Below are 9053 nucleotides of genomic sequence, written 5' to 3' on the forward strand. Positions count from 1 at the left end.
GTACATGGATTTAACAGAAAATAAACCAGATTCATTTAGGTTCCAAACAAAAATGTCAGGTTCATTAGATAAGTTAATAGACATAAGCCGCTGGCATAAGTGTAACCATAAATTGTATTTATAATCATTGAGAGTTCTTCTAAAACCAATATTCAGCGATGTGTGTGCCAATACAGTAGACGATCCCGGATCTCGTCGACCTGACCTAGGAGCCTAAGGTTTAGCTAGGCCATGGCCTTTTTTTTGTTTTTTGTTTTGTTTTTTATGCTATGCAAATTGTTTTATGAATGAAAATAAAATTATGGGTACAATGAAATGCGTCGAGTCGCTGGGGCACCCCGAGACGCAAAAGGTCAGTCGTAATCCGAAGGTCAGTTTCGATTCTAGGACCCGATGCAAACAGACGCGTAAATGCATCAAGCCGTTGGAGATTCCCTAACGCAATTAGGTTCGGCGATCCGTGATCATAAGGAATATCTCGGATGAAGAAAACAAACATAGTCTGACGCGGAACAAGTCTAGAGGAATAAACAAACCCATATCTTTTGCCGTTTATGGGGATGCCACTGGGCCAACTTGGTTATTTTCACATGCTCCGTCCTGCAAAGGTTTAGATCCAGATCTCAACTCAAAGTAAGTCTACCAGGCTGCTGCTTGCTGGTACCATTTCTTCTGGCGATCCCCTCTTCGACTCTACGAGGGCTTCAGGCGCAGCCTCAAGGAATCTAGCCGTCGCTACACAACAGTGATAACTTCTCCAGGTAATTTCCATTTCTCTGTTTGATAATTAACTAAGTTGGGTGTGCTGTTGTAAATGTTCAATTAACAGACAAAGCTGTGCTCAGCTGCAGCATAATTGTTTGGGAAAGAGTTTGGCCTCTCGGTGCGGCACCCTTGGCCGGTTTGTCCGAAGAATCCATGTAAGAGGAGTACTATCTGATCTCCACCCTGTAGTATACCCTTTGTCAATTAGCTAGACCTGAATTTTAATCGCACACCAATTTAGTTGCAGGTAATTCATAACGTCAGTGAGCTCAGATGGGGTAGCTCATCCGTCAAATGATCAATACTGGAAAGTAAGTCGATAGGTTATTTGCCATGCTAAATTCTGCTCTAGTTTAGCGCTGCACGGCTGCGGTGTGCATTTTTATAAAGTTATCTCCCTGCCATATAAAGCTAACGGGAGCCTCAACTACTGTAATTGTGCTCAGAGCGCAATCAATATTCAATCATGGAGAAGCTTCTCTTCAGCGCTGTCACAGGGGCCCTCGGACCCGTCCTGGGGAAGCTGGGTGCTCTGCTCGGAGAGGAATACAAACTGGTCAAGGGAGTGCGGGGCAAGATCATGTTCCTTGAAGCCGAGGTGGAGGCAATGCACGCCTTCCTCCTGAAGATGTCCCGGGTGGAGGAACCCGACGAGCAAGCCAAATGTTGACGAAGACTAAAACTCGCCGTCGCATAGGCAAGGAGGTCCGGAGTCTTGAGACCCTAGTCAAGGAGGCGGCGGAGCGGCGTGGAAGGTACAAGATTGACGACAACGTCTCCAAGGCCAGCAATGCAACTGTGGACCCTCGAGTCTGCGCCATGTACAAGGACCTGTCTCAGCTCGTGGGCATTGCGGGACCGACCGCCGAGCTCGTCAACCTATTGAACAGTGGAGTGGCAGGTGCACCACTGCAGGAGTTGAAGGTGGTTTCCATTGTTGGATTTGGCGGACTCGGCAAGACAACACTCGCCCGGCATGTGTATGACACACATGGAAAGGAGTTCCATTATCGTGCCTTTGTGTCGGTGTCTCGAAATCCTGATGTGGTGATGGTTCTCAGATCTATTCTCATGCAAGTGGGGTATCATGAACATTTACCCAAGGATGCACAATGTCTTATTGAAGCCATATCCACTTTCCTACATGATAAAAGGTATGCCAGTTTAACAGACATACTTTTTCTCAGCTTCTATTATATTCTATTCTATTTTAACGGTACAATATATATGTCATTTCTTTCAGCTTCTATTCTATTCAGTTAAAAACTTAGTGCATCGCATCAATTGTGACATTTAATGCTCCCTTCTTTCTCAATGTTTGTCCTACTCCAATCTCCATGGAACTCTTCAAAGGGTACCCTCAAAGTGTAGTCACTCAAACTCTAATACTTTATTCAGTCTTTTTTCTAAGTCATCCACATACCTCTAGATCGGCAATTTGATCGATGTAATGTAAATTATATAATAGAAAAATTATACCATAAGAAAATAATACCTGAAGATTTTAATGATTTATCAATTGGTCAAATTAGTAACCTTGTGATACGCGAATGACTTATAAACCAGACATGAGTGGGTAGAAATTTTGTTTGGCATGGAGAACAACAATTCTCCTCCATGTAGTGCCTATCCAACTCCAAACTAAATTATTCAAGTTTTTCCTCAATGTCAGCAGTCGCCCAAGGCTCCCCAGTCCGATACTTAGGTTTGTCAACCTGCCTACCGACAATCATCACTAATTTCTTTTCGGGATAATAGCCGACAATGTTAGCGTCGGGGCATTGGAGTAGCCAGCGGGCACTAGATCTGTTTTGGAGAGACAATGAGAGTATGTGAATTTAGGTGAAACATGTGACCCAAAGGGTGAAATAGTTAATAGTTGTTATTGAATTTGTTGTTGCACCTCCCGAGTTGTTGTTTTTTCCAGAAAACGCAAAGGAATCTTTGCATTTCATTTCATTAAAAAGATAGGATTTATTACACGCCTTCTAAGAGGTTTACACACAGTTTATTACAGATTCGGGAGTTCATTGAACATCCCAGGTTGGTGGCAAGACATCTCTGAACCCTTTTGCAATAACCCAAGTTTTTTTGCTTCCTCTTTGATATTGGCACACATGTCTTGGGCTGAAGGTTGTATTCCCTCAAATACGTAGTCATTGCGATGCTTCCAGATCATCTATGGCACCAGCAGCATCGCAGTCATTGGCCCCTTGTGCATCGGCTTCGGGGTGTGTTGTCTTGTGGCATCCACCCGTCAAAGAGGTTGGGTTCATCTGAGGGTGGGCTTCAAGACATACGCAGCCAGGACAGGGTTTCATGCCAGATTTGCTTAGAGAACGGGTAGCCTAAGACGAGGTGTTGGATTATCTTCGAAGCTTAGTCACATAGGAGGCATAACATCGATCCAAGTTGGCGAGCTAGTGGAAGAATTTGACGCGGTTAGGTGCCCAGCTTATCCAAATTAGCTTCGAGGAACCGCAGTTGGTCAAACCATGGAAAGAAGCTAGGTATGCAGACTTGGCCGTGTACTTTCCACTTGCATGCCACTTCTAGATGAGTTTGTCATCGTGCCTGGACAGGTGCGTGCTCTCAATCAGTTGCCAAAGGCAGATGTACTTACCGATCTCATGGATGCCGAGGATACCGTGGATCTCCTGAGCCTAGTGATTCGCTTCGGGGCCATCTGCCACAGTTCTAATCTTGCGCCTATGTTTTGGGATGTAGGCGTACAGCTGGGGAGCGATCTCACAGACATAGCAACCCTAGAGCAAGCGATCCTCCCAGAATTTCCATGTCTGGCCATTACCCAGGGACATGGTAGTCTAGGCGAAGAAAAAATCTCTCTCCTCAGCACAGAATTGAAGGTCGAGGCCACTCCAAGTTCTTGCGATGCCCTTGCAGCTCAGCCATTGCCATCGCAATCGCAACACTAAGCATGTGTGCTCCAACTCTTGGACGCCAAGTCCGCCAAGGGACGTAGGGCGACACACTCCTCCTTGACATGGCAGTTTCCGCTGTTGGTGGTGGCATGCCCCCTCAAAAAGGAATCCTCTCTCAATTTTTTCCATCTGCTGAAGAGTTTTCTGTGGCAAGTCTCCCATGTTTCTGCATCAGCCTTGATTTCCATGATGGCAACTTCCCTGCCATTTTGTCCACAAGAGGCTGGAGTTGGGATGCACTAGGTCGCCTAATTGTCAGCAGGATTCCAAGGTAGGAGAGGGATAATTCGGCCACCGGACAACCGAGAAGCTGTAGCGCAGACTAAGAATCCTCATCGCTGCACCGGATCTTAGTGGCGGAACTTTTGGCATAGTTGACATGTAATCCTGATGCCTGCCCAAAGAGCGCAATAATGCCTTTGATCACAATTTCCTCGGTGGCAGTAGGGTGACAGGAGAAAATCACGTCGTCCGCGTATACCGAGATGGACGAGACAGTTCGATGGCCCTCTTGATCAGTATTCCAAGGACGTCCACTGCGAGCACAAACAGCTGCGGCGACAGCGGAACACCCTGGCGTAGACCTCATTGGTGCCATATTGGAGGCTCGGGCTCTCCATCCAACAACACTCTTGTGCTTGCCGTTGAGAGCAAGATGGCTAGCCATCCAAGGAACTTCTCACTGAAACCATATTACCGCAGCATCTCGAAGAGGAACAACCATGAGAGGGAGTCAAACGCACGCGCCAAGTCGAGCTTGAGCAGTATCCGCGCTGGTGTAGCAAGCGTGCAGAGTTCTTGAATGTGTTTTGTACTGGACCAACAAAGCTATTCATCTTGGGCCCTAGTCGAAGTTGGAGGACCTTGGCAAAAAAAGCTTTGGCCACCAGGTGAATGAGATTGATGGGGCGGTAGTCACCCAAGCTGCTGGCATCGGCACATTTCTGCAACAAATTCATGAGAGCTTGATTCGGTTGGAGAAGAATAGCTGCTGGAAGACACTACAAAATCATGCTTCACCATATTCCAGCAGGTGTGGACAAATTCGGCCGTGAAGCCATCTAGCCCTGGTGCCTTGCAAGCTCGGAGGCGTTTGATCGTGTTCCAGATTTCATCCACACCAAAGGGAGTGTCAAGGTCGTCAAGAGTGGCGGCGGGCTTAATAAGTTGTGCCATGTCGACCGTGTACTCGCGTCCTAGATCAGTTCCCAACATGCCATCGTAGTAGTAGATTGCGGCCTCTGCCATGTCCCCATGTTCTGTGAGAACTCGATCGTCAACGGTCAAGCTGTGCACGCGGTTTTTCTGCCGGCGGTAGGTAGACTGTCGATGGAAGAAGGAGGTATTGGCATGTCCTTCTTTCAGCACGGCGATGCAGGCGCGTTGACGAGCGATCGTGCGTTCCAGAGAGGCAAGTCCAAGGTAGGACACTTTGATCTGTTTGTGCAGCCAATTTTCTTCAGGCATCAGAATCCTATCTTCTTGCGCTTGGCGAAACGCAGCAGTAGCTCACGAGATATTGCCATTTTGTGGCGCACGTTCCCCAATGTCTTCGAGCCCCAGCTCGAAAGAGCGCGAGCAGTTGATTGTAGCCGCAGCATGAATTGCTGGAAGGGGTCACCGTCCTGGACGGAGTGCCATGCCTAAGATACGGTGTCCTGGAAACCATCCCGCCTGATCCAGAAATCTTCAAAGTGTAATCGTCTATAACTTGCTAGTTGAGGGGAGCAGTGGACTATGATCAGAAACCACTTAAGCTAGGCAGCGCAGATGGCATTCTCCATATTGCTCCTCCCAGTCAGCGGAGCGTAGCACGCGATAGAGGTGCATGAGGGTTGGAGGAGTCCACTCTTTCGATCAAGTATAACGGCGCCCATTCAGATAAACCTCTATCAAATCCAGATCGTTGAGAACACGGAGGAATCGTCCCATCATACGCATGTTGAGGTGCCCGTTGTTTTTATCTTCGTCGCGGTAGATTAGGTTGAAGTCTCCGCAAATCATCCAGGGGCCATCACATTCAGCGTGCACGTCGCGGATCTCCTGGAGAAATGCGATCTTGTCGACGCCCTCTTGTGGCCCATAAACCACGGTGATCCACCATGGTGCGATCACGCTCGTCGGCGTGGTGACCTTGGCTGCTAGGGTGTTTGCGGTGAAGAGGTGGTCGGTGATGCGCACGTCCCGGATCTTCCAGGCTAACAGGATACCGCCATGCTGGTTTTCCTTTTGACTATAAGTGGTAATGAAATTTCAAATAATATTGTTTATAATAAATATAATAATCCATTGACTAACACATGTGAATGTATGGGTTGACGGATAGTGCATGTAATTCGTAAATTTCTGTAATAGAAGTACTTGAACGTTCACAATTCATTACCACTTATAGTCAAAAGGAAAATCAGAATTTCACCACAAAACAATATTAGTACTGCTAAATGCTTATGTACATTGTACAGCGAAAGCTACTGACCAACATATTCCAAAGTTAACTTTATATTATTTGCTTCAAGTAATTTAAATCAGAGGCCATTAAGAACTAACGTTATTATCTTAGTTAATTAGTAAACTGAAAATTTAATCGGATTCCACTGAGTGGTATCACTTGGTAATATATATGATAGGGAAATTCTTAAAATTATCAAATTTTATTCGAACTATACATTATGTGAGAAAACATAGTGACGGTGGTGTATCTAGGATTACACTCATGCTAAGGTAAATTACCAAATACAGAATTCATGCTAAGGCAATTATAGTTATTGTATGCCTCTTTTTATCAATGATAGGGGTGAATGTTTGGGACATGTGGCATGGTTAGGATTGATTGATTAAACAGAATTATAGCACGATCACGGCTTGGCTAGACGCTTATCATTGCACTTTGGAGACATTTCGTTTATATTTTGTTCCCGTCTGATTAATGATGCTATGGTTTGGTAAAACCTTCGTTAATTTGCATGTCAGGTACTTCATCGTAGTAGATGACGTGTGGGATGTTCAATCATGGAATATTATTAAGTGTGCTTTTTCAAAAAGTACCTGCAGTAGTAGAATAATCACGACAACACGTGTAAGTGAAGTAGCCAAAGCATGTTCTATCTCATATGGGGGCGATGTTTATAACTTGAGGCCTCTCAGCATAGTGGACTCTGAATGGTTGTTTCTTCAGAGAATATTTGGTTCTGCAAAAGAATGCCCACCACACCTCAAAAGAGTTTCAGATAAGATATTGAAAAAATGTGGCGGGTTACCCTTGGCAATTATTTCTATATCTGGTTTGTTGGCTACCAATAGCGAGGAAGATCAATGGGAGCAAGTGCAAAAATCTATTGGCCATGGACTTGGAAGCAATCCTGGCGTTGAAGGAATGATGAGGATATTGTCCTTTAGCTACTTTGATCTCAGTCCGTGCTTGAAGTCTTGCCTATTATATCTGAGTGTGTTTCCAGAAGATGCTAATATTTGGAAGCGGGATTTAGTAAGGAGATGGATCTGGGAGGGAATTATCCCTGAAGAAAATGGACAGACCCTATATGAATTAGGAGAGAGGTGCTTTAATGAGCTCATTAATAGGAGCCTGATCCATCCAACGCGCAGAAACTCAGATGGTAAGGTGGCGAGCTTTCGAGTCCACGACATGATTCTTGATTTTGTCATAGCTAAATCGAAGGAACAGAACTTTGTTACTTTGCTTGGTGTACCAGGTGTAAATCCTGATCCACAGATGAAGGCCCGTCGATTATCTCTTCATAGTGGTTGCAAAATTCCAACAGGTCTAGATTTATCTAAAGCCAGGTCACTTGTTTGTTTTGGGGTTTCTTTCAATATGCCATCTCTTTTGGTTTTGAAGAACCTGCTTGTCTTGGAATTTTATGAATGTCCGGAGTTAAAAGATCATCATGTTGCAGATATAGGCAATTTGTGTCACTTGAAGCACCTGAGATTTGAGAGTACAGGAATTACAAAGTTCCCTGAACAAATAGTAGAGCTAAAGTTCTTAGAAACTCTTGACATTGTTACAGAACGAGGATTTGTAATTCCGTCTACTCTGTGTCAGCTTCAACGACTGACCCATCTAGTTGTTCCTGAAAGTACTATATTGCCTGACGAAATTGGAAGCATGCAAGCACTGCAAGTGTTGGAAGGTATCAATGTCATCCGTCAGTCAAGTATATTTTGTCAGCAACTTGGTCAGCTTACAAATCTGAGGACCCTGGGAATACAATATCACGAAGATGATGTATGTGATAATATTGAAGAAAACATAAAAGAGACAGTGTCTTCCATCTGCAAGTTAGCCAAGACAAACCTTTATGATCTAGACGTCTCAGGAGGGTACGGTAGGGACCGTTTATTTGATGCATTCAATATAGAAGATTTCCTTGATGAGTCATGCTTATTTGCCTTGCGAGGCCTCCGGACACTGTCTTTTGAGTGTCATGTTGCACCCTCAAGAATTCCAACATCGATGAGCTTACTAGCGAACCTCCAGGAATTATTCATCATGATGCTTGTAATCAACCAGGAAGGTATGGAGATCCTGGGAGGCCTAACCTGCTCTCCGCTACCTCTTCCTCAATGTAGAAAAGGCTGGACCAGAAGGAGGGCAGATAAGAATCAGCTCATTATGTGGATTCCGTTCCTTGACTAATTTTACAATTGCTTCATACAAGTGTATTATACGGTTCATTTTTGAAGCTGGATCGATGCCAAAGCTACAAACGCTGCGCTTCATTTCTTCTGAGACTGATCAGCTCGATTTTGGTATCCAGCACCTGTCCAGCCTCACATACATGAGCTGTTATTGTAGAACAGTTGGTGATAACACAAAGCAGAAATTAAAGGATGCCACTGAGAGAGCAATTGAGGTCCATCCCAACAATCCCACGTTGGAATGGCCTGTCCTTTAGGTACAGATATTCCTTCAAAAAATATTGTAAGTTCAAAAATATTTCACATCATTTCTGCAATATCGTGAAAAATGGTTTTTTCTTCCCTAATTGGCCAGTCTTTTCGGGCAACATTTCCCGTTAACGGTTTGATTTTGTTTTCTTTGTCAGCATGTCCTCGCTTCAGATATAATGCGAAATGGAGCTCGGTAGCCTGAGAAGATGCATGAAACAAGGTTAGATCGTGGGATGATGACGCATTGAAGAGCCAATACGTGAGCAAATGATCGAGCTGAATTTCTCATGGAACCAAATTTGTCGGAAGTTCAGATAGAGGACGTTTAAATTTTATATTCACTGCATACTGTATGATTGCCATAACATTTAATTTATGTAATATTAAAACTAAAATATTTTATGTCAATGGACTGCTGTCTTCCATTGTGGCGAC

At 44.6% G+C, this 9053-nt stretch overlaps 1 protein-coding gene across 5 annotated transcripts; it reads left to right on the forward strand.

Annotated features, from left to right (window-relative positions):
• The first annotated feature begins 528 nt into the window (after nucleotides 1-528).
• LOC127346059 (disease resistance protein RGA5-like) lies at nucleotides 529-9053 on the forward strand. Of its 5 annotated transcripts, none has more exons than XM_051372588.2 (6): nucleotides 529-761; nucleotides 846-920; nucleotides 1007-1076; nucleotides 1212-1919; nucleotides 6678-8649; nucleotides 8774-9053. In XM_051372588.2, the coding sequence occupies exons 4-5, from the start codon at nucleotides 1429-1431 to the stop codon at nucleotides 8362-8364; spliced, it is 2178 nt and encodes a 725-aa protein (XP_051228548.1). In that variant the 5' UTR covers nucleotides 529-761; nucleotides 846-920; nucleotides 1007-1076; nucleotides 1212-1428; the 3' UTR covers nucleotides 8365-8649; nucleotides 8774-9053. The 5 variants fall into 5 exon arrangements, with proteins under 5 accessions (XP_051228548.1, XP_051228552.1, XP_051228549.1 ...); XM_051372592.2 differs by having other exon boundaries at nucleotides 6678-8623; XM_051372589.2 differs by having other exon boundaries at nucleotides 1013-1076.

This window comes from Lolium perenne, chromosome 3, assembly GCF_019359855.2.
Source record: "Lolium perenne isolate Kyuss_39 chromosome 3, Kyuss_2.0, whole genome shotgun sequence".
Classification (NCBI taxonomy): Eukaryota; Viridiplantae; Streptophyta; class Magnoliopsida; order Poales; family Poaceae; genus Lolium; species Lolium perenne.